Source organism: Triticum aestivum, chromosome 3D (assembly GCF_018294505.1).
Source record: "Triticum aestivum cultivar Chinese Spring chromosome 3D, IWGSC CS RefSeq v2.1, whole genome shotgun sequence".
Lineage (NCBI taxonomy): Eukaryota > Viridiplantae > Streptophyta > Magnoliopsida > Poales > Poaceae > Triticum > Triticum aestivum.
Genome location: NC_057802.1, coordinates 30,302,230 through 30,327,771, shown reverse-complemented (window position 1 = coordinate 30,327,771; position 25,542 = coordinate 30,302,230). Strand labels below are relative to the sequence as shown.

General features: G+C 41.8%; 2 protein-coding genes across 6 annotated transcripts; both read right to left on the bottom strand.

Moving 5' to 3' along the window:
* Positions 1-268: 268 nt before the first annotated feature.
* On the bottom strand, positions 269-8,398 carry LOC123077117 (probable chromatin-remodeling complex ATPase chain). 2 transcript variants are annotated; one of them, XM_044499332.1, is made up of 26 exons: positions 8,068-8,398; positions 7,473-7,604; positions 7,243-7,346; positions 6,373-6,488; positions 5,339-5,436; positions 5,033-5,212; positions 4,727-4,948; positions 4,460-4,594; positions 4,096-4,378; positions 3,933-4,006; positions 3,564-3,784; positions 3,397-3,484; positions 3,227-3,320; positions 2,944-3,132; positions 2,822-2,853; positions 2,653-2,732; positions 2,487-2,576; positions 2,313-2,382; positions 2,130-2,172; positions 1,982-2,040; positions 1,732-1,897; positions 1,385-1,563; positions 1,094-1,309; positions 895-1,011; positions 693-806; positions 269-584 (listed from the first exon to the last, which is right to left on the bottom strand). In XM_044499332.1, the coding sequence occupies exons 1-26, from the start codon at positions 8,302-8,304 to the stop codon at positions 564-566; spliced, it is 3,360 nt and encodes a 1,119-aa protein (XP_044355267.1). In that variant the 5' UTR covers positions 8,305-8,398; the 3' UTR covers positions 269-563. The 2 variants fall into 2 exon arrangements, with proteins under 2 accessions (XP_044355267.1, XP_044355268.1); XM_044499333.1 differs by having other exon boundaries at positions 895-1,008.
* Positions 8,399-19,733: 11,335 nt separating this feature from the next.
* On the bottom strand, positions 19,734-25,071 carry LOC123077116 (putative disease resistance protein RGA4). 4 transcript variants are annotated; one of them, XM_044499331.1, is made up of 5 exons: positions 24,705-25,071; positions 24,176-24,495; positions 23,975-24,079; positions 23,711-23,895; positions 19,734-23,286 (listed from the first exon to the last, which is right to left on the bottom strand). In XM_044499331.1, the coding sequence occupies exon 5, from the start codon at positions 23,235-23,237 to the stop codon at positions 20,187-20,189; it is 3,051 nt and encodes a 1,016-aa protein (XP_044355266.1). In that variant the 5' UTR covers positions 23,238-23,286; positions 23,711-23,895; positions 23,975-24,079; positions 24,176-24,495; positions 24,705-25,071; the 3' UTR covers positions 19,734-20,186. The 4 variants fall into 4 exon arrangements, with proteins under 4 accessions (XP_044355266.1, XP_044355263.1, XP_044355265.1 ...); XM_044499328.1 differs by having other exon boundaries at positions 23,711-23,882; XM_044499330.1 differs by having other exon boundaries at positions 24,176-24,254.
* Positions 25,072-25,542: the final 471 nt, after the last annotated feature.

Below are 25,542 nucleotides of genomic sequence, written 5' to 3'. Positions count from 1 at the left end.
GTAACTGAATCTGCCTTTTTTTTTTGAGAAAATGTAACTGAACCTGCCAAGTCTAATGAACCCCCCCACAGCTCCATGCCGCCTGCCGGCGAGGGGATATTCCACCACGCCCTCACCGCGCACGGCGGCACCACCAGCACTCCTTTGACTAACAAGGTCGTCGCGACAGCAGCCGAGGGCGGAGGACCTCGCCGGCGCTGAACATGGAAATGCAATGGAAGGCTTGCCACTTGTGTTAGAAACTACTGTGAACTGGAGATGATTCATCTGGAGCAAATTGAAATTCAATGCATGTCGTTTCTAAAACCATTTTTGTAGTCGTTTGCATACCATCTTCATGCGCAAACACCAAAAAGGCCCGGCCAACATTCAATGTTCAAACCGATCCTGATGCACTCACTGCAGGTGGCGCCACAACACGTGCATTAAACTTACTTGGACAGTGATTAACCTAACCAAAGATCCGTTGAGCATATATATTACACTAAGATAGGAGGCTTCAAGCGCTGGAAGAAGCCGAGCCCAAAACATCTCCTGACAAGGCAACATCGGATCACCCGCGCTTACGCCTTCCCCTTCTTTCCCTGCAGCATTGTTTTCAGCTTAGCTAGGTTAGTAAGCAGCAGGAGAATCATCTCTTCAGCTTGCGCTTGTGCTGGACTGACTGGCAAAAAAGGATTGCTTGGACATACCGAGCCCAGGAAATCATCCATAAGGGACTGCCGCCGCTTCTTGGATGAGGTCGCTGGAGCCGTCTCACCAGCTCGCTTTGTAGGTGTCATTTTCTGCTTTGTTGGTGTCTTATTCTGCATGACAAAGGAATGATCGCCAAGATTAGTAATGTCACAAGAACAAAATCAAGACCAGTGATGTTCAGCAGTAAGAAACTGCTACCTTCTTGGATGGATTCGCTGGAGCCGTCTCGCCGTCTGAAACCCTTGATGCAGCTTGCTTTGTTGGCGTCGTCTTCTGCTTTGTTGGCGTCATCTTCTGCTTTGTTGGTGTCATCTTCTGCATGGGAATGATCAGCAAGATTAGTAATGTCGTAAGAAGAACAAAATCAAGACCAGGACGTTCAACAATAAGAAACTACCTTAGCAAGCCTTTTCTCTTTCCGTGCCTGCCTCTCTCGCTCATCGTATTCTTGGTTCTCTTTCTCAACTAGGCGGACAAGCGTGTCGCACCGCCTAGCCAGCTCTTGTGCACTTCTCGCCTTCACAAACCAATCGAATCGGAACAAGGGTGACATGCGGAAGGCAGATCTAAGTTCATCCCACTTCCCGTAACCAAGCTTGTGCGCCATGCATAGCTGAAACATAGCAGGTTGTTGTTATGATCATGTCACAAACTTGAAGCCATATGCATTAGAAGGGAGAGGGCATACCATAAAACGGTCACATTCCTCGTTATAGAACTTCCCTTTGTTTGTGCCATACTGAACTTTCAGCTCTAACCATGGGTTCTTATAGCGGTCCAACTTCTTCCCAATTGCTGTCATAATCTCATCCTTGCGAGTTATCCTTGCCTCCCCCCTTTCGATGTTTTTGATAATTCTCTCATGATCTGATTAGACAGGGACAAACACACAGATTAGTCAGGGTGAACATTCATTTACAGTTGACCACTCACGCAAGCAAAACAGTCGGTTGTTGTTGAGGCAAGTTGCCTGATGAGGATTTACATAATAACCCTATATTTCATGATGTCTGATGAACTGACTCAATTGCTTACCACTCAGTTCCGTGTATCTCTCCTTGAAAACTTCAGCATATCGTTGAACCTCTTCTTCTGTTTTCCCTTCCATTTCAGAGGATATACCCTTTATGTCATTGCGACCATATTTCTCACATGCACGAATAAATGTGTTGAAGTCTCTCTTAGTCCATGTTGCAAAACCCTAAATTTTGTATCATAGTAAACCAGAATGTCAGGAGAGTTAAAAAGATGATTGATGTTTCTTTCATATTGCATATAATCCTACCGCTTCCAATAACCGCTGCTTCTCCTCCAGCTCCTCTGCAGTAAAAGGCTCCACCTGATCTGAGTGTTGCAGAAGAATAATATCATTAGCATGGTGTAGTTAGATGCTGTAATGCACTTAGAGAAGCAAGAGTTAGCAGTACCAGTACCTTCATCTTCACCGTCAATGGTATCTTTCTTCTGGTTGGTTTGCTGCATTGTAAAGATATTATAAAGTTGGGCAACAATTATCAATGACAACTGGGAAACAATGGACTGGGTACTGGGGCAAGCACAAAAGAAGCAAAAAATGTTTAAGCTGTTCCTCAACATATATCTAGCTGAGAAATTACCACAAGGTGTCGGACTTCCTTTTCATACAACTCATTTAGCCTTTGACTGTTGAAGAACTGGAAATCATGCCTAACATAAACACATAAGTAGTGAGCAGGCAATACCAAGCAACAAGCAGGATTGATTTTTCTTTTAAGAAAATCAAAATAGATAGTAACACTGAAAGAACTTACAAAGTTGGCATTTTTGGAATCCGTAGTTCCTTGGGTTTAGCTGGTGCTGCTTGGCGAAGTGCTTGCTTGAAGTATTCAGACTCATTGTAACTACAACAATAAGTCAAAGTTAGGTAAATACAAGTAAATAGTACATAATGCAACACCCCAAATATGAGTGGCATACTTCCTTATCCTTTCTCTCCTAGGTAGCTCGACCACCAAATTCTCAGCAACAATTTTCTTAAAATCAGCCTCGTTTTCCTCCTTTAAGCAATCGAAAAGCAGAGTCAGTTGGTGCTTGATAAGACATTTAACTAAATTTCAAGTGCATGATCAAGTGAGCAGATCATTACCTTATCACCATCAAAATCATACAATTCAGCAGCTGCAGAGAAAAAAATGATTTGAGAGATATTAGTTAGGGGTGCATACTATCACCCATGTTACATTTAGAGAGAGAGAGAGAGGTGCATACTGTCATCCATTTTAAACTTAATGGCATCCTCTGTGAATTTTTTCATCTTTGCATCCAGCGCTGCTTTTGTCTCTTCTCCTTTAGCTATAATTCTGTCAACATCCTCATCTGTTATTGTGCTATCCTTGGAACTGAACACCATTTCCGCACCATATCTAACCATTTGCAATAAGTCATCCTTATTGACAGCTGCATAGAAAACAATAAGGTCAAACTATTACATATCCTACTTACAACAACAACATCTTCCAAAAGATAGCAATAACAGGCAGCAAAAACTCACTTTTCTGCCCTGACAATCGTCCTTGTTGAATAACCAAAGCATCCAATGCAAGCTTCTTGTATGCTCTCTCAATCACTTTTTCCTCAATGGTATACTGCAATTTAGTTTCATTGTTAGACAGACACCTGCCAAAAGCAATATTTTGATATTCTCAACATAACTTAACAAACCTCGGTGCAAAATCGGAAAACTTGAACTTCTTTCTTTTGACCTATCCTATGCGCACGGTCTTGAGCTTGAAGATCAGCTTGTGGATTCCTGCAGATACATTAGAACCATAAAAAACATCAGATTCAACTTATAGATGTATAGTTTGCAGTCTAAAATACCAGCTTACCAATCACTATCATAAAGAATCACAACATCAGCAGTGGCAAGGTTGATACCAAGTCCACCAGCCCTGGTTGAAAGCAAGAAAACAAACTTCTCACTTCCTGGTTTGTTAAATGCATCAATGGATGCATCACGATCTTGTCCACCTGTACTTCCATCTATTCGGCAAAACTGATACCCTCTGTATATAAGATAATCTTCCAAGATATCCAAAAGCCTGGTCATCTGCAGATAGTGATATGTCAAACAAAGCAAGGTACTTTGGGGGGAATCAATGAACTGTAACAAGGTGCATGTGTTTAGTAACTCATGTGTGACCATGATTTCCTAATATGGGATATTTAAATCTGTATGGTAAATGATAAATGATCACCTGTGAGAAAATAAGCACTCTGGAGTCGCGGTCCTTTAATTTGGGCAGCAATTTATCTAAGAGCACCATTTTCCCTACAGTATATATCACAAGAGTTGTTATTAAGCAACCAAAGCAGGATTATAGAATTGCAACAACAAAATGGTCAGCATGAAAAACATACCTGCAGTCTCAATGAGATGGTCACCAGTTGTGTAAGGTGGGCCCGGTTCTGCCCCTTGGAATAAATATGGATGGTTGCAGCACTTTCGTAACTGCATGGCTATGTTAAGCAATCTTTTACGTTCGCCACCAGCATTAATAACCTCCAAATCTTTCTGAAGCAGACCTCGATAGTACTGCTTTTGCATCTGAGACATCCCAACTTTAAGGATAATTTCTTTCTTTGGAGGTAAACCCTTTTCGACATCAGATTTAAGCCTCCGGAGAAGAAATGGGCGAAGAACCTTCAAAAAAATTACAAACATGAATTATAATGCTAATTCAAACATACTGGCACTCATTGAGCATGAGTGTTATATCCCTACCTTATGAAGCTGCTGAACAACCTCCTGTTGATCATTTTCACCAGTAATTTGGAACCACTCATCAAAGGTGTCTGCAGAACTAAATATCTCAGGCAGCAAGAAATTGAGTAGAGACCAAAGCTCATGGAGATTGTTCTGCAATACATTACATCAGTAAGTGATGAAACTGAAAATAAGATTGACGAATATAAAACAATATATTCAGTGGTTGCAATGCATGCTGTACGTATATAATAAAAAGAAATAGCACTGCCAAAGGCAACCTACCTGGAGTGGAGTGCCTGTGATGAGTAGACGATAGTTAGTGCTAAAAAGCCTCATCGTCTTAGACAGAAGAGAGTTCTCATTTTTTATCCGATGAGCTTCATCAATAATAATGTAGCGCCAGCTGAAACGCTTCAATGCATTTTTTTCTTTGATTGCCATTTCAAAACTGGTCACACACACATCGAATTTTCCTGGCTGTAGCAATTTCTCCCTTATATGATTCTGATCAAACAGTAATAAAGTATAGTTAACATGCCAGCTGAAGTAACAATTATAGTTGAAAAAAAGCAGGGATGTAAGACCAACCCTCTCTTCTGGATTTCCCAAGAATTTCACAGCACGCAAAAGGGGACAAAAACGAGCAATTTCGTTCATCCAGTTACCAAGAGTAGACTTTGGCGCAACAACCATGTGAGGACCAGTTATTCCTCTGAATTCATGCAGATAGCCCATCAGTGAAATAGTTTGAAGAGTTTTCCCAAGACCCTGAGTAAATATAATAAAAAGACAAGGTTAGTAACTTGCATTGAACATTACCACCATACTGATTGAATAAAATACTGAAAGGGTTTTAGCGTCTAGCCTATAGTGTGGTTAACACATCAAACATACCATCTCATCAGCCAATATTCCATTAATGCCATTTTCATACAGCCGTATGAGCCAATTAAGCCCAGCTAGTTGGTAATCTCGCATTTGTCCATTTATGCCTGCAAAGCAAACATAATAAGTGTGCAACCATTTGGTAGTTAACATATGCTAAACAAAATTGAAGATGTCATCCTATTAGAAAGGACTTTGGTGCCATTAGCTGATTTTAACAAGAACAGGGTCAGATAGCGTCAGCATGTTTTTGACTACATGAAATAATTGGTGGAAATAAAACAAAAGATCCATCCATTATAAATAGTTCACATTTAGTTAGAAATCAAAATACAATAATAATTAAGTTTCATGGAACTAGAAGTCTAGAACTACAGATAATTTGGTCAACCTATCACAAATAAAATATGATGTTCTTTTTACAAAACGGAAGTCTTTAGCATACATTCACTTACACAATTTTAAACAAAATCATGTTAGAATCAACAGGCTAAGTTGCTAACCAACCCAGCCACTTGTAACACATGCTCATTTGTGCCTGTCACAGTGAATACATAGATTGCTACAAGTCAAAAAAACATGTTCTCATATGGATGCACAGTCCCAAGGGGAACTGAAGGGGGCTCTTCTATACCCTAACTTCGCCACATCAACCAAAACTTTTAAAGTTCTAGTTGGCGTGGTACATAAAGGTCTCTTAAAAGTGTAACTTTATGATGTTTAATCTAAGTACAAGGAGTTCCACTCAAATAGATGCACTGCTGATTTATAGTTTATTAAGCCATCAAATATATGTTTGCTTGGTTTGGAAAACAATGTTGCTGATAATCAACTACAGAACAAAGTTGGTTCATTGCCACAATAAACTATTCAGTTATGTGGTTTTTGAATGTATGTCATATTTCATTGTCATTTTGATCTTATGGAAAGAAATCCATGTAGCTAGCAAGAAAAGAGTAGCATATGTCGGCTTAAGCTTGTTATTAAGGTGAAGTGAAGTGTAATATAAATCAGCTACCAATGGTCAACAAGGAAAGGCTCACATGATGGCTGCACAAGCAAGTGTGTTCCGACTGAACTAGCAAGTGCATCTTCCTCCTCTTGGAGGTACTCTTCATCGTCCTCCTCTACTGCCCTCCTCTTTGATGCAGGGCGTCCCCTACAATGTAACCCACATTAGCAACAAATAGAACAAAGGGACAAAGGAATCTAGAAGTAAATGGGCTACACTCGCAGACCAGAATGGAGAATAACAGGAGCGCCCACAACATTAAGCTAAAAGCTATTGCTAATTTACTACTCCCTCCGTCCCATAATATAAGAGCGTTTTTGACACTAGAATTAACAGGTCTACTTAGAATCCAAAATAAACGCACAGCTAGAAATACAAATAAGAAGTAAATGAATTCCCTCACAAGAAGTGCGCTCCTGGAAATTCCATACTATTAACCAGAAAAGGAGACAAGATTTTAGGTCGCCTCATCGTTCTGCAATATGATTGAAGATGGATATTGACCCTGTACCGTGTGTGCATCTGCACTGCAGTCACTGTACAGTGACACGCTGCTGTTGCAACACCACCAGTGCAGTAGGGCTAGATGCTGCTGCTGCAGTGGTGGAGCTCAATGGGAAGAGGGACCGCAAGCTGCTGTTAGCAACCCTATAACTTAATGATGGTTATTAGGGAAGACAGGAAATGAGGATGGACAGAACCGTATGCTTGGGGAATGCAAATAGAAGTAGTGCTATGAGAGCAATTTTTTTCAATTTTCACCGATGTTTCAAATTAGATCGGTGCACATGTGGCTGCAATTTCTATTGGTCATCCAAGATGGGTGTTCATAGTAAAGTACTATATAGTGGCACTAACATAACCAAGGATTGCTTTCAAAAGAAACATAACCAAGAATCACCTTCCACGTGGCTTCTTCTCTTTAGTCTGGCTTCCTTCTGCAAAGTGGGCAAATATTTCTGTCTGCTGCAGTAGGTACTTCAATCGCCCTTTCCCTTTCTTGTTCTGTGATCAAAACCATGATGAGAATGCAATATACACCAACGAATGTGTATCAAATGCGCACATGATGTAAATCAATTGCAGAAGGGCATTTATATTCAGGGGGATCTCACAGAAGGAGAAACACACCATGTCAGCATTGATGGCAGCATTCTGGGTCTGTAATATCTCTTGGATCTTCTGCTTCTTCAGTTTCTGAAGTTGTTTGAGCCTGGCTCGTTCCTGCTTCCCTACCTCTGGAATTCCAGCAGGGTCTTCGGCCTGCAACGGAAACAGTTAGGCAGGCGCAAATAATGCAAATTTTACCAAAGCAGGTGAACTGATAAAGCTCAAACACCATTGCGGCCACCTTTGCCATGCTTCTTACTTTGCACAAGAATACAAGGACTGCAAGCATCTAGACAACTAGTGCATTGCATTGTCACACATGAAAAGGGCCACTTCTTCAAAACAGTAGCTTCATTTCAGTCCAGATCTAAGGTATATTCAAACCTGGTAATGTCTCGAAATTATTACTAATACTACTGCTGCTCCTATTTATGATTAAAAATATATGTTTTATTTTGTTATTATCATTATTATTACTAGTACTACTATGCGGGAATGCTTCCAAATTATTATTGAAGCCGGAACGGGATGCCGATAACTACTACAAAACAATCTAGTAATAATTATCATGGAAACCCTGTAAATCGAGCACCCAGACCCTGCCCCCCACGCTTACCTCGTCGTCCTCGTCGGACTCCGGCTCCTCCTCATCCTCCTCCCCGCCGTCCTCCTCCTCCTCCTCGTCCGCGCCCGCGCCGGTGGTGACGGCCTCGATCTCCTCCTCGTCGACCTCCTCCTTCGCCTCGCCCCCTCCCGCCTCCTCGCCGGATCCGGACTGGTCCTGCTGCTCCTCGCCGGAGGAGGAGGACTCCTCCTCCTCCTCCACGACGCGGCGCCTCGCCGGCCTCGCCATCGGAGCTGGGGCTGGGGGCTGGGGTTAGGGTTTCTGGGCGATGGGGATTCGAGGTGCCGGGCGATTTGGGGGGAGAAAGGGTGGGAGCAGGGGAGTGGTGTTAGCTTTTATTTATGTGGTGCCTGGAAATGAAGCCCGTTCCCGCCCAATAGGCGGGATGCGTTTGGTGCTTCCCGCCTCTTTCTTTTGGGTTTGGGTTTGGGCCCGGCCGAGTAGAGATGGTTGGGCTCGGTAAAGACTTTTTTTTACGTGTTTATCTGGCGAACGTTCGTTGGGGACGAATTGTCGGCGAACGCCCCGCTTGCCATGCGAAATAACTAAAACTGCGGCGCATATTGTAAAACAAATCATGAAGACTTTCGAATCCACGAACACTTTTCGGATTCACGAAAAAATTTCTCAAACCGCGAAAACAGTTTTTCAAGTATGTGAACATTTTTTGAATTTGTGGACTTATTCAAATTTGTGAACATTCTTTAAAAACATGATCATTTTTTTCAGATTCATGAATTTTTTATATTTTTATAAAATTCATGAATTTTCTTGGACATTTTTAGTCTTTGATTTTGTGGAAAAGTAAATAGAAGAAACCACCCACCACCACCACCACCACCACACACACACAAATCAAACCTATCGCTTCCATACAAGTGCTTGATCCAAAGTACTGGCCGGCCTACCCCGATGCTTGCGCACATGAGCAATCGCTCCCTTAACGGTCGCAGCAAGGCACTATACCAACTCTCCTCGCAAATTGGGCCCCTGCAAATCCGGGGCTCTGTGCGGCGGCCACACACCCCTATGCCTGAGTGTAGCGACCAGACCTCAAACAGTCTGATCTACCGTGCACCAGTGTCATCCCTGGATCAGTAATGCTGACACGCACAGTACTTGAAGGATTTATAACAGAGTACCAATCACACACTTATTACATCGAGTATCTCAAGAGAGAAATAAGTATGACAAATATGGCTTAAGGCCATCTAAAACGATAACAGCGGAAGACTTGGAAGATAAGTGAGTCCATCAACTCCAACGGCATCACTGAGTATAAGACCACGACCTAAGGCACCTTACTCGTCGTCTGAAAAGTCTGCAACATGAAACGTTGCAGCCCGAAAACGGGTCAGCACATGGAATATGCTGGCAATGTAACACATAGAGAGTAATGAACAGAATAATGCTATACTACATGCATATATGGCTGGTAGAAGGCTCTATGGTTACAGTTTTGCGAAAAGCCAATTTTTCCCTACTGCAAAGGAATAAATTTTATTTAACTATCATGGTGGTTGTTAAACATTGAGAATGGTTGACAGCATCTCAATCCCAATTAAGTTTCAACATTAATCCCAACAAAATTAATTAAAGTAACATGACAAGATTCACATGATAATCCAAGTACTAGATACTCAAGTTGTCCATAACCGGGGACACGGCTAACCATGATTAGTTTATACACTCTGCAGAGGTTTGTGCACTTTTCCCCACAAGACTCGATCTCCTCCGTTGGGATTCTCGCACTTCATGGTGTTTGAGAAACGGATGACCGAGACACAGTCTTTCAGAAGCGTTAACTCTCTACTCCGGGTAGACAGTACCACCTACATCCCCTACATCTGCTAGTCTACCTCTTCAAGAGCTCACACAACCTACTCAACTATGCTAGAGCCCATAATAGCTTGTGGCTGCACGCATGAATAATCTCATGATCCCGTTGAGCCTGGGTGGCGGTCCAAAAGAAAAACAGGCAATCCTGGAATAACCAGGTACCTCAATCCACCCAGATGTGTGTTTTAGTTGCCACCTTAAGTTTAACCATTAATTAACAATCTCACATCTTTCATGGTAACACTCAAACCCAATCCACGTCTACTAGCATAGCATAACAATATAAGCAAACGTAGAAGTAACTCCCAAGGGTTTGATAATAAACAAGGCAATAGGTACTACCTCATCTACTTCCCAGAACCCACAATTTAATTAGATCCTAATCATGCAATGTTTGAAGGTTGATCTAATGCAATAAAACTGGGTAGTAAAAGAGGTATGATCAAAGTGTTACTTGCCTTGCTGATGATCCGTGAAACCTAGAGATTCGAAGTAGCAAGCGGCGCACTCCGGGTACTCTATCGCAAACAAAAAAGCATACAGTAAGCACTCACTAATGCATAGGTAAAACTCAAATAAAAGATCTAACCAGAAAGTTCAACTCAAGAACTCCGGTTTGCAAAAAGAATCAAATCAAACGAAGCAACGAAAGTCAAACGACGAAAGAAACAGGCTTCGTTTACTAATCTGGATCTAAGTCAAATTTTACAGTAGCAAAAACTTGTTTGAGTTGGTTAGACGGAAAGAGAATTTCGAGATGAAACTCTAGGTAGCAGTCTCGGTCGTCGGACCGCTGCACGGGGGCAGTTGATTGGGCGTCGAAGTTGTCGGGCTGTTGCACGGGCTCGGACGGTTGGGCACCGATGCTGGCCTCAACCATGGCCTCCGCCTCCTCCTCCCGCCGTCGAGCTGCTTTGGTTGTGCGGCCGGCGGAGGGAGCTGGCGGCTTAACCCAAATGAGCTCTTTCACGTGGTTTTGATTTTTTTTTCTTGCAACAAACAATGCTTAGTTTTTCGCCTACGTGCAAGTTTTGTGATAAAAAGACAATCCTGATGATCCGGTTAAAAAAAAGAAACAAATAGTGCTGCAAAATGCTTTCAAAAACAGCTTTCTTGAAGCATCATTTTTTCCACCATGAGCTTTACAAATGTTTTTACTAATGAAACTAACTACCCATGTGAAACACTCAATAGTGTTTATCACACACACAAAAACATTTTTTGAATTTATTTGCTATTTTCCCCTTAATTAAATGTTACTCTAGTTCATGAAATCCATGTTATTGACTATGATGGAAAGGCGAGGCAATGGCTCCAGGGTTGTCATCGATGTGGAAGGTGGTGGACGTGAAAAGAGGGCATCTGTGTCTGAGAAGACGGATCGACTACGGGGGAAATTAGATAGAGCTTGGAGGGGCGCCCCTATGTCTCGCATTAAGTGAGACGGTGGGAACCCTCGCTGAAGAAGGGTGGCGCCAGTTGGGCCAACCTAGGCGCGAGGGAACAACAGCCTCAATTTTGTATTTTTCTCACGTTTTTTTGTTTTGTTTTTGGCTTTCCTTTTTACTTTTGTTTATACTTCAAAATATTCCAAATAAATATATTAAAAAAATCACTCTACATAAAACATTTGAAAAGGTTAAATGTGTATAGAGAAAATGTTTATCACATGTACGAAAAATGTATAATAAAAAAATAATTTTTTTATGAGACAAGTTGATCATGTATTTAAAAAACCTTAATCAAGCATTTGAGAAAATGTTGAACAAGTGTTTGAAAAATGTTAATAACACATCTGGGAAATGTTAAATGTGTATAGAAATAATGTTGAACATGTATTAAAAAATGTTGACTTTTTCTATCATGTATATGAAAATGTTAATTAGGCATTTGAAAAAAATGGAGAACAAGTATTTGAATCAAGCATTTAAAAAATGGTAGATGTGTACAGAAAAAATGTTAAACCATGTATTAATAAATGATGGAAAATTTTGATATTGTATATAAAAATGTTAATCAAGCATTTGAAAAAATATTGAACAAGTATTTAAAATAATGTGAATCAAGCATTTGAAAAATATTAAATGTGTTTAAAAAGAATGTGACCATGTGTCAATAAATGTTAATATTGCATTTACAAAATGTGAACCAAGCATTTAGAAAATATTAAATGTACATACAAAAAATGTTGACCATTTATTAGAAAATGTTAGTATTGTATTTTTAAAATGTTAATGATGCATTTGAAAAAGTTTAAAAGTGTGTATAGAAAAAATGTTGACTATGTATTAATATATGTTAATATTGTATTTGAAAAATATTAATCAAGCATTTGAAAAATGTTAAAAATGAGTATATAAAAATGTTAAGCATGCATTAAAAATGTTAAATTTGTATTGGAAAAATATTAGACATGTATTAGAAAAATGTTGTTGACATATATACAAAACATGTAGAATGAAAACCAAATGAACAAATAAAACCAAAAAAGAAACAAAGAAACAAAGAAAAAGGAAAATGAAAAATAAAACCGAAGAAACAAATGCAAAAAATAATGAAAAAGAAGAGAAGAAAAAAGAAAAAAAAGAAAAGAAAACTGGCTCAAATCGCCTCAAGGGTGGCTAGGGATCGATCGCTGCTTCTCCTCGCGTGCGGCCCAATTACTGTAGAACCTTCAGCAAGACTACCTACCGACTTGAAGGGGCCGGTATAAACCTTGGCATGGGTAGTCCGGGCCGTCGACATGAGCCTGAGGCTAGTTCTTGGGCCCATACCCGGGCTCTAGTTTTCCGTTTCATAGAAGCTGAAAAAGTTGAATACTTAAATCCAATATGTTGTTGTTTGAAAAAACAGGCTTAATAATGCATTTTATTATAACATTTAAAAATGAATAAGAATAATAAATATGCTCGGTCCAACTAGCATATTTAACTTGCTGATGACCAGTGACCAATGAAAAATGCTCAAACAGTAGATCACAAACTTAATTGTATGCAGTGAAAAAAGAAGAACAGTACAAACTTATGGTGATTGCAGTTCGTCCATGAGTGCAGCCGATTGATTAACCTGTGTCCTAAGCACAAGGTGGATCATCTATGTGGGACCTTCCATGCGTAAAGAAATACTGCTTCCTATGTAAACAAATATAAAATGTTTTAGACCACTACTTTAGTGATCTAAAACGTTTCTTTATAGAGGGAGTACTACACAACAGACACACCTCGCTTCAGTTTAATCATAGCCAGCAGTCTAATTAATCTGTATTCCCAAGAACAGTTGCAGAACAGAGCTTGCCCTTCATACTTGATGCTTTTTCCACATACAGCTACTTCAAAGTGCGGCTGCGCGCCTCTGCCTTAGTCATCTTCCGCGTTTCCGCGCTCCGCTGAGGTTCCCATCATTGCCCTCCCGAAATTCATGCACACGTCGTGCCGTGTTCAGTCTGCAGCTCTGTCAGCTTAGCAGCATGGCCCATCCACCAACCACTTCCTGCAACAAACCAGGGTATAATTTACAATCCGACCCAAGTTCAGAAACGAACGAAATGCCAGTTCTATTTCAAGAAATTCAAGCATGCCAAAATAAAAAATCACCTATTGCATTCAATATAGGTTCAGTACAACAAAGGCCTCCGGCCCCAAGTTCAGAAAGAAATAAAATGAAATATGTTGGTTTTATCCAAAGAACGAAATCATGACACACATTTTAAGTACAGCAAAGGTCTCCGGCTCAAGTTCAGGAAGAAAACACAAGACGAAATTCGATATAGTGCAGCCTGCCCAGCTTGCTACAGATCAAGGTACTTGCACATCCTTACCATTGACAGGCTTAGTATGTGTCACGTGCGTTTTGCCGGTCGAAGCGAGCTGTGGCACCGTGTTAGGAACTAGCTTGTATATGGGACGCGATCTAGGGATTTGGAGGAAGGAGATTGGGGAATTCCGCCCAGATCTCGAATATATGTATTTATATATATGAGTTTACTTGGCCATCTAGGCAATTCTCAGCAAAAGCAACGATAGTGACAGCCAGCCACAGCCCGGCTGTTATATAGGCAGGCGCTCCCGGCAACGGGGTGAAACTCGACAGTAACTGACGAAGTAACGTTACAAAGGGCATCGTACGGCTAGCGACGAGCGGTAACTGCGAGGAGCCATCTCGGCCGTCCATCTAACTGAAACGATATGCGCTAGAGCAACTATAGTTAACTGAATCATATCAGCACATCTTCAGTCCTGACATTGCTCCCTCCTTAAGATTCGACGTGTCCTCACGACGATGTAGCCTGTTCCCGCCATGCTCGTGTAGTGGTACTGAAGAACTCTGGATACGTGTACTTGATGAAATCGGCATCCTCCCATGTTGCATCCTCAACTGGTAAATTAATCCACTTGATGAGCCATTGTACCACTGGTGCATTGTGTCTAGGAACTTGGCGCACTTGAAGCACTTCGGCTGGCCCCATTTTCACTGTCCCATCAGCATTAACTAAGGGTAGATTAGGGCTGGGAATGGATTTTTCCCCTACATGTTTCTTCAGCTGGCTAACATGAAAAACTGGGTGTATTTGCACTGTATTTGGTAGTTGTAATCTGTAGGCAGAGTTGCCCACTTTTTGAATCACCAGGAAAGGTCCATAGAACTTGTTCTGTAATTTCAATGCTCCTCTGAAGCCAAATGCTGCTAATCTATAGGGGGCCATTTTGAGGTAGACAGGGTCTCCCACCTGAAAAGTCCTTTCAACCCTCTTTGTGTCTGCAAATTTCTTCATTCTGTTTTGAGCCAACAGTAAGTTCTCTTTCAGTTGTTGCAACATCTGTTATTTGGTTGACAGAAAGTCTTGTGCTTCTGGATCATCAGGACCAGGAATGGCCAGCTCTGAGATGAGTGGTGGGGGGAAAACATATAGAGCTTGGAATGGAGACATCTTGATTGCTGTGTGATATGTTGAGTTGTACCAGAACTCAGCCAGAGATAACCAAGAAAACCATTTCTTAGGTGCTGAAGTAGTCATGCATCTTAAGTAAGTCTCCAGGCACTGGTTTACTCTCTCAGTCTGACCATCAGTTTGTGGGTGATAGGCTGTGCTATATCTCAATTCAACTTTCAGTGCAGCAAATATGTCCCTCCATAGTTGACTAGTAAAGATTCTGTCTCTGTCAGAAATTATCATCTTTGGAGGACCATGTAGCTTAATTATATTATCCACAAAAGCTTGAGCTACACTGAGTACTGAATAAGGATGGGACAGGGGAATGAAATGTGCATATTTGGTAAATCTGTCCACTATTACCATGATCACATCTTTTCCCTGAGAACTAGGCAGACCTTCAATAAAATCCATGGATATATGTTGCCAGGCCATGTCAGCTACAGGAAGTGGCTCCAAAAGACCAGGCTGCAAGCATTTTTCATGCTTGGCTCTTTGGCAAATGGGACAAGCAGCAATGAAAGTTTCTACTGCTGATTTTAAGCCAGGCCAGTAGAAAATGCTTTTCACTCTCTGGTATGTTGCCCTTCTTCCAGAATGACCACCCACAGGAGAACTATGCAGTGCTAGGAGCAGTTTGTTTCTCAACTCAGGAATATTGCCTACCAGAATTTTTTCCTTTATGTCTTATAATGCCAGCTGTGAGGGAGTAATCTGACAATGTATGATCTTTCTTCAGTAGTAGCTTCTCCAACAACTGTAGGCTGTCAGGATCCTTTTGGTAACTATCTACTAGTTCTTCTGCCCAAACAGGAGTAGCAGCAGAGATGGCCATGCATTTAGGGAGCAACCTTGACAGGGCATCAGCTACTTTGTTCTGAATTCCTTTCTTATATTGAATTGTGAAGTTAAATTCCAATAACTTCATCATTAGCTTGTGCTGAACTCCTTCAGTGATTTTCTGGTCAGTTATAAATTTCAGTGACTGCTGATCAGTTTTTATGATTAACTCTTTTCCCAGTAGATAGTGTCTCCACCTTTTAAGAGCTTCCAATATGGCCAGGGCTTCTTTTTCATAAGTGGATAGAGCAGCATTTCTGGGGCACAGAGAAGAACTGTAGTAAGAAATAGGCCTTCCTTGTTGCATTAACACAGCTCCAATGCCTTTGCCACAAGCATCAGTTTCCAACACAAATGGTTGTGTGAAATCTGGTAGAGCCAACACAGGGGCAGATGTCAGAGCTTGCTTTAGTTGCTGAAAGGCTTGGCTATGCTCAGCTTGCCAGGAGAAGTTGCGCTTTTTTAACAAATCATGAAGGGGTCTGCAGATCACACCATATCCCTTAATAAATCTTCTGTAATAACCAGCTAAACCCAGAAAACTTCTTAGTTTAGTGATATTTTCAGGAGTTGGCCACTCTCTAATAGCTGAAATTTTCTGTGGGTCTGTTGCTACACCCTTTTCAGATATAACATGGCCTAAGTACTCCACTTGCTGAACTGCAAATACACACTTAGACATCTTTGCATAGAGCTGATGTTCCCTGAGCAACTGCATTACCAGTTTAATATGTTCCAAGTGTTCCTTGAGAGATTTGCTGAATATTAATATATCATCAAAGAAAACCAGAACAAACTTCCTCAAGTAAGGTGCAAAGATAGTGTTCATCAATTCTTGGAATGTACCAGGAGCATTTGAAAGACCAAATGGCATAACCAAGTATTCAAAATGCCCTAAAAATGTTCTGAAAGCAGTTTTTGGTATATCTTCAGGTGACATTCTGATCTGATGGTATCCAGATCTTAAGTCCAATTTTGTGAAGTACTTTGCTCCATGCAGTTCATCTAGCAAGTCTTCTATAACTGGTATAGGAAATTTGTTCTTAATTGTGAGAGCATTGAGCTTTCTGTAATCAGTACAGAGCCTCATAGATCCATCTTTTTTCTTAACTAGGAGAACTGGTGCTGCAAAGGGGCTTTGACTGTGTCTTATCAAATGTGCAGCCAATAACTTTTTTATTTGTTCCTCCATCTCTTTCTTTTGGTGCTGAGGTACTCTATATGGTCTGACCTGAGGTGGAGCAGCTCCAGGTACTAGAGGAATTTTGTGATCTAAAGCTCTCTGAGGTGGTAATGCTTTAGGTTCTTCAAACATATCTGCATATTCCAAAAGTAACTTTTGTATTTGAGGAAGAGTTTTGAAATCCTCAGGAGCATCCATAAGTATATTATGGATTTGACAAAGGAATACTTCAGGTCCTTTCTCCAAGAGCTTGTCCACTCTTTTTGGTGGCACTTCCTTAAAATTAGCAGCTGTGGAAAACATTGTTGTAGACACAGTTTGTTTCCCTCCATGTGTGAACCCAAATTGCTGTGCAGGTATATCAAAGGATACAGGGCTAACAGCAATGAACCAGTCATAGCCTAAAATAACATCATGACTGGGCAGAGGTATTACTCTGAAGTTGTGTGCTAGTGTCAACTTAGCAATCTGAAATTCACAGTTGGGAACTACTGTAGCAGATACTAGTGTTCCACCTCCAGCTACTGAAATGTTTCTAGGTTTTACAGGTAACATGTTGCAGTTGGCCTTCACTGCAAAATCCTGATTGAGGAAAGAAGTAGTGCTGCCAGAGTCTAGTAAGGCTACTGCCCTTTTTCCATTAATATGAATTATCACTGTTGGAGTAGGCACTGCAAGTTGTTGTCCCATTGCAAATGCAGAAATGAACATAGCTTGATCTCCTTCAGATACTGGCTCCATTTGTTCCTCACTCTGTTGCTCTTCCACATCATAAGTTACTTGCTCCTCCATTTCCTGTTGCATAGCATGTACAGTTGGCACTAATTTGCACTTGTGGCCATGCATCCACTTGTCTCCACATCTCCAACATTCTCCCACTTTTCTGATTTTCTGTGCATTGTTAACAGGAATTTCAGTCTGCCTGATAGGAATTTGCTGCTGAGCAGAGGGAGTGATGTTCTGCTTAACAGGGAGATTCCCAGAGGATTTCTGGTAGTAGTTGTTGTAAGAGATATTACTTCTTTTTGGAACTGTTGTCACTGGTGGGTGGCAGGGCTCTACATCTTTAGCCAACCAGTAAGCATCAGTTAATGTTTGAGTCTCAGTGGTCTGATCTGGAATTTGATGCCATCTCTCAATCCATTTACATAGCATCTTACAAACCAAGATTCCCCAAGCTCTGGATTTCCTCTTGCACATCAGCCATCAGATCTTCAAATAGTTTTGTGTATTCAGACACTGTGCTGTTTAACTGTTTAACTGAGTTGAATTTTTCAGTTAAATCATAAGAGCCTTGTGCAGAAAATCTTTTAGTGATTTCTGTGCAGAACTCTTTCCATGACACCTTCTTTTTTAACAGCCCTGATCTTCTTAACCACACATCTGCTTCTCCCATGATGTATAGTTGAGCCAAAGAAACCTTGTATTCTTCTGGTGCTCCAGACATTTGAAAGTACTTGTTGCACTGCCTAATCCATCCAACTGGGTCTTCACCCTCAAATCTAGGAAAATCCATTTTAGGCCCCTTTGTCAGAGATCTCATGAACTGACACTGCATGTCTTGTTCATAAGTTTTTGCATAACCCTGCCACAACTGTCTATCTCTGTTTTGTTGGTAGTGTTGCTGAAATGTAGGTGTGTAAGCATTGTGCCTTGCTGTCAATGGTGTTCCTAGAGGACTTGCATGCTCTGTTCTGCCCTGCTGAGTATATCCAGGTGGAGCTGCAGGCCTGTTAGTTCTGATGGGAGGTAAGTTCTGCATTTGTAGCTCTTCTAGCTGTTTTGTTTTCTCCTTTTCAGCTTCCAACTGTTTTCTAAGTTGCTCTGTTCTGAGTGCTTGGTTTTGCAACTGCTCTTGGGACACTGTTGGTGATTTGGGTACTTGCTGCGAACTAGAAGCTGGATCAGAGGCCTCTCTCTGGACAGGAGCCCTAACCAAGGTCTGAAGCACTGCATTTATCGTGGATAGTTGCTTGCCCAAGTCCGAAACCACTTGCTCAACATTCCCCATCTGTACAGAAATCTCTCCCTGTTTTGAACTGACCGAGTGAACATCATCATGCAATTTCGCCATATCTGCTTGCATTTGAGCTTGATCTTTCTGTAAAATTCCAAAATCATCACGCAGAGACAACACCTCCTGCAGATCTGACTCATCAATAGTCTTTGCGCGCCCCATCGCCTTGATCTGAAGTGGAGCTTAGGATTTTTACCACTGGTAAACCAGCAACCCTGACTCGCCTTCAGATCCTACCGTCGCCCCGATCCTCGCCTCCAAAGTACACGGATCAGCGCTCAGACGCGGGATTTTACCGACCAGGCAAGGTGCCTGATCAACCACTCCGGCTCGACTGATCTGTACCCGAACAAATCGCCGCCACCAGCGCCTCCAAACACCGCCGCCAGAACCACAACCCCGACGCCAACGCCTCTCTAAGCTCCGCCGCCGATCAGAAGGATAAGGGAGGGAATTCCGCTAGGAAGAAAAATTTCTCCCACTGAAACTCATCTCCGCCAAGGAACAACTGCTCATGATACCAATTTGTCAGGAACTAGCTTGTATATGGGACGCGATCTAGGGATTTGGAGGAAGGAGATTGGGGAATTCCGCCCAGATCTCGAATATATGTATTTATATATATGAGTTTACTTGGCCATCTAGGCAATTCTCAGCAAAAGCAACGATAGTGACAGCCAGCCACAGCCCGGCTGTTATATAGGCAAGCGCTCCCGGCAACGGGGTGAAACTCGACAGTAACTGACGAAGTAACGTTACAAAGGGCATCGTACGGCTAGCGACGAGCGGTAACTGCGAGGAGCCATCTCGGCCGTCCATCTAACTGAAACGATATGCGCTAGAGCAACTACAGTTAACTGAATCATATCAGCACATCTTCAGTCCTGACACACCGGTCCTGGCTGACACAGTTTTGCTCAGCATATTGTTTGAATTAGGGAACAAACAATATTCAGAAGTAGTTACAACAAGCAAATAAAAACAAGGCATCCATTACAAGAAATGTATTCCTGGGTTAATCAAAAGCAAGGACAATATGATGACAAACGTGTGGCAGTCCAGCATGAGCGTAGGGCATCCATGTGGACATCTACAATCACAATAGATCCAAGCAATTCTGTTGCACAAGCATAATGGCCCAATATGTACTATTTATGCAGCTATCCAATATGATGAGGCAGAAAATTCTGTTGTAAGAAACTAAGAATACAAATTAATTGTGGTTCACACAATCAAAGACACAAAACAAAATGTGCAACCAGTATACATGCAGTGTTCATACATTGTGTTTGCATTGCCATCTAACCGGTAGACAGTGTGTAGACATCCAGGTCTTCGCCATGAAGTCGCTGGCGCTGGTTCTGAAGCCCAGGCACCCAACGGGAAGATATCTCCTGCATATCCTCGCCCAACCCCAGCTGCTGCAAATTGCCCAACCCCTCTACATGGCTTAAGTTTGGACAACCACGTACTTGTAGTTTTGACACTTGAGGGAGGTTGGAGACCTTCTCCAGGCCTTCACAATCCTCAATCACAAGGAGCTCGAGCACTGTGAGGTCCTCCACGGCCTTCAAGTTGTTCGCTCCAATTAACAAGAGCTCCTTCAAGCTGGCGGTGTCCTCTCCAAGCTGTCGCGGGAGAGCCCTCAGCTTTGGGCAACCTTCGACTTTCAACTTCACCAAACGAGGCAGCAGTTGCAATCGTATAGATTGGGCATCACCGTTACAAATTTCCGCACCACCATCCTCTCCACCTTCATCAACAACATTTTCCACTCCCTTAAAAAAAGACCACTCCTCCCAGTTGGGCATATCCTTGATGAAGAACCATTCAAGTTTAGGGAAAGCAATGAACCCATTGCTTATGGGTTCACCCACCCTGTAGCTAACAAATTCAGGTCCAACCTTGGTAACTGCATGTGCTCCATCAATTCTCAGAAACTTCAAGTTTGGTAGCTGTCCGACCGGTGGAAGATCCACGCATGATCGTAGATTTTTTAGGAACAAGTGTGTTACTGAAGACAAACAGGTGGTACCAAACCACGTGGGATACCTCTGACCAAAGAATCCAAAGATATAGAGGGTTTCCAGGTTGCATGGAGGTACTAGCAGCTCAAAGACCTTCTCGGCATTGCTAACATCTTCTGAATATAGTCCCTCTCCATGTGTGGTCCACTCTAGCACTAGTTCTTTTAGATGCTTTTTGTCCTCCAGCACTACATTTGTACGACAATGAGCCGTCCTTTCCAATTTAACAAGATTAAGATACATCATTTGCGGCAAAGAAGACAACTCTTCCAACTTCCACCCATCTTGTACATCAGCATTATCACTTATGTCGCCGACAAGAAATCCTCGTAATTCAGTGAGTAAATTTAATTTTCCTATCCCTTTTGGAACCTGATTTACTTTTGTACCAGTAAGACGAAGACATCGTAGATTGCACAATTGGGTCATCGCCGACGGAAGACTCTGCAGAGCATCACAATTTATCAAGCTCAATACTTGAAGGTTCTTTAGGGATCCAATGGATTCTGGAAGATGAGATATGCCAGTATGACCAAGATCAAGTAGGCGTAGATGGATCAATTTTCCTATATAATCTGGAATGTTTTGCACAATTGAGTAATTCAGGGCCAGAACACGAAGAAGTAGAAATCTCTTGAAGAATGCATCCTCAATCTTCCATGGACCATAAAAAGCAAGGAATGTCCTCACCTTAACTACCATGTTATCCATGCTAGTTAACACTAATTTATCCTTCTTACTGACAACAGAAAGGCATCGCAATTTTGACATATTCTCACCCCTCAATGTTTCAACGTCTCCAATAAAGCATTCGTCCCGTGATAATTTGCAAGCAAGCTGTCTTAAGAGGTCATGCATTCTGCATTGAGCCTGGTTAAAAATTGTGCCATCTGGTTGGAGGAGATTCCGATGGATTAGCTCATAGTAGTACCCTTCTGCTGTGTCTTCTAGTAGTTGACCTTGTTGCTCCATAATGAAGCCTTCAGCAATCCATAACTTTGTAACTACACCACGGTAAATGATAGAATCTTCAGTATACAAAGCACAGTAAAGGAAACACTGTTTCAGACGATGCGGTAACTCGTCATAGCTTAGGTATAGAGCGCCCTCTATTTCATCAGAGAGCATCCTATGGGAGCCGGAGTATTTGCCTAAAAACTTTCTCCACTCATTCTCTGTTAGATCTTTGCTTGCCAAAGCACTAGCAGTAACCTTAATTGCAAGAGGGAGGCGACCACATTTATCAACAATGTCCATGCCTGTGTTTCTCAAATTATGCACTTCTTTCTCTTCGGCAATGTTCATGCTCTTCCAAAGTAGCTCCCATCCCACCTCTGCTGACATGAGATCAACTTGATGGGTATGTTGTATGCCTATTCTCATTGCTATTTGATCATCTCGTGTGGTTACCAATATTACTCCAGAATTTGTTGTATGGAATGGGGTTCTTAATAAATCCGTCCAGACATTGGGATGCCACACGTCATCTAAAACCAGAAAGAAACTCTTCCCTTCAACTGTTTCTGCAAGCTTTCTCTGTAGTTCTGCTATGGTTTCGCCTTGCTCATGATACACACCAATATTTCGAAGAACCTCTTTTAGAACAGTTACTTCATTGTAGTCCCGCGAAACACAAATCCATGCCTGTAACTTGAAGCTTCCTTTTATTTTTTGGTCATTGAATATTTTCTGAGCTAGAGTTGTCTTACCAACTCCTCCTGTTCCAACAATAGCAAGCTTATAAGACTTATTTGCCTTGTGAGCAAGTGCTAAGTCTACCAACTTCTTGCTAGAATGTATGATCTCCTTACCCACAAGGTTGGGCTCAACAAGGTTGGAACTTCTTATCAATTTGGATGTTGGACCATTTCCAGTAGGTTGAGTACTAGTGCTGAATGTTAAAAATGTTGTATCTTTTGAAATGTTCTCTATCCTTTTGTTCAGACTTCTAATCCGAACAGCAACATCGTGGCGTGACCTGATGTTACAAAAGCAAGAGGAAACTGAAAGGCCTTTATAGGAAGCTGATATGCTTGATGATGATGGATGGTCAGGCAGTAGCTTGCTTCCTTTGCATCTAGCCACGTCCATGATTTCATCAACATCATATATAACATCTCTCAGTTGACCAAGCCAATTGTTCACTGCAAGCTCTTTTGTCCTCCTTTTCTCAGCATCATATATACAACAACGTATTAGTTCTACCCGTCGCAACACTTCTGCAAGCTCTTCTTCCACCCCTAGGATTAGTATGGCCTCATCACTAATAATATTTTGCAACTTATTGGCACATGATCCAAGCAAAGATTCTAGTATGGTTGCCATTGATCTGAGGCACTCAGCTCAGGAGGCCCACCAAAAACACCAGGTTGACCTGTCGGGGGATGGCAGCAAAACTAAAAGCGTGAAAATGAATTCACAAGGTAAACATGCTTTCAAAACTGAGAGTCTGAGACAAGTCTTACAAGGTGGGAAAGATATCACTAGTGACTTGCTATTTACGTTTTCAATAAATTTAGCATAATGAAGCTCTGCAACATACATACAAATTCAGCATCCTGAGTAGTGCCACGTATTGTGGTCTAAAAATCCTGTGTTGGCATTATATATTTTCACTCTCTGTGTTTTACAAATTTACATGTGCTTTATTTTTGTAAGTTAAAATGAATTATTGGTATGCTTTTGTCAGTTGAAGGGCCATCACATGACAGCTGCATAACAGTGTACATATTGAACCAAAGAAAATGTTGCATTAAGTGTTATATTTCAATCTATTAAACAGAAAGATTAGTCTTTACCTTGGAAAGCTGTCTTCCAACAAGGAAAAAACCATCAACAGTACGAATCAATATTGATGACCTTGAAGACACGGTTTCTTCGACCTCACGATGTTGAACGCAAGCCAGGATAAAAATAGAGAAGAGAAGATCATCAATCAAGTCATGAAGAATAAAACCATGCTGCCATCACCTGCAGTAGATATCTAAAAACTAGTGAACAAAAGGAGTGCCGGACAGTGCGATTATGGATCGAGGTGCAGACCATTGAGATGAAATATTTACCTGATTACAGGTCAGTAACTAAACTGATAAGCGTGCTGCAGGAGGAGAGAGGGACGTGCGTGTTAGCACAGAGCCACAGACTGTTTTCTGTCTCCACCGGACCACCTGAATCCAGCCTGCGTTAGTGATCAATGGACGAAGAGCAAAGGAACGAGAACGCGCGCCAAGACAAAATTTCCTCGGAGTGAAGTAGATGCATACCGCGATCAACTGGCGAGAATAGGGCAAATAATATCTTCAAATTCTCTTCTTGATTTCCTGATGCCTTATCAGCAGCGTACTGGGTACAAGCCAGAGAGCAAATAAAGCACTGGTTGGATACCCAGAGAGACAAGACTAGGTGGTAAAAATAAGCCCCCCTCCTCTGCTTCTGTAGAAAAATGCAGGCTAAAACAAACAGCCTATTCAACAAAGGCGGCGAGCTGCGATGGTGTGCTGAGTCTTGTGAAAGAGACTGGCGAGCTGCTCAGCATTAATTCATTGCTGTGTAGTAATTTAGTGGTAGCATTCGTCACTGCCAACTGCCCAATGACGATTAGATTAGGCCAAGTAGCATACTTCTTTTGATAAAGGGGATTCTGTCGACTTATGCCTAATGTGAGTATACAAATTGTTGTACCTAATGTGCCCACCTCATCGTCTAGACAGATAGTGCAATCTTTCTTGCGCAGAGAAATCCTCCCAATGCATTATTATAGTATTCAACAAAAAATTGTGTAGTTGAGGTTACCTGGCTTGGCTGGCTAACCCAAGGGATGAGCGGTTGCGCCCTCTCCTGTTCCTGATGTTACCCTCATCCTGGCCCTCCGCTTCTCTCCAGCGACGGCGACGGCGTCGACGTGCGGGCAGTCGAAGTCGGAGCCCAGCCGCCACGCCGCATCCTCTACCTCCTCTCGGCCGCCACTCCGCCGAGCCGAGCCGCGACCCCGCCACGGCCACTCCTCTCGAGCGCAAGCACGCCGACGCCCGGCTGCCATCCCGTCGCCTCCATCTCCCCTCGCCAGATCCCAGCGGGGCGACCTCGCCGACGTCCAGCCGTCACCACGTCGCCTTCCTGGTCCTGGGCTCCTTTTCCCTGGCCCGAGCTGCGCTGCACAGGCCAGCGTCCCGAAAAAGGTGACTCTATAACTCGCCTCTTGTGAGCTGTAAAAATGCCGAGCGTGTTCTAAAAGGTTCATTATGGCTCAAAAATATAATCGTCACGTGTTTAGAAAATATTCAATATATATTTAAAAAATCTCCATTATGTTTTAAAAAATCATCTCATATTTTGAAAAATATTCATCAAGTTTTTCAAAAATGTCCGTCATGTTTAAAAAAAGTGTTAAAAGGGGGAACTTCCAAAAAAGGCAAGAGTGAAAAACATAAAAATAAAAAATAGAAAAATAAAAAACGTAGGAAAACGTAAACACAAAAATAACAAAAGATGTTCACTTATGTACATTTTTAAATGTTCACGTATTTTGGGGCTAAAAAAATATGTGCTTTACAAGATGTTCATCATGAAACAAAAACATTGTGCTGCACATTTTTTAAAAACTGTTCATGTATACATAAAATATATTCAT

Bases quoted from the DNA above. Each gene is read 5' to 3' on its own strand.
- LOC123077117 (XM_044499332.1), bottom strand. From the start codon at position 8,304: ATGGCGAGGCCGGCGAGGCGCCGCGTCGTGGAGGAGGAGGAGGAGTCC. The intron at 4,949-5,032 runs GTTGGTCTTACA...CTGTTTGATCAG, and splicing joins TGGGAAATCCAGAAGAGAGG to AATCATATAAGGGAGAAATT. The intron at 4,595-4,726 runs GTAGGTTGCCTT...AATGTATTGCAG, and splicing joins TCACAGGCACTCCACTCCAG to AACAATCTCCATGAGCTTTG.
- LOC123077116 (XM_044499331.1), bottom strand. From the start codon at position 23,237: ATGGCAACCATACTAGAATCTTTGCTTGGATCATGTGCCAATAAGTTG.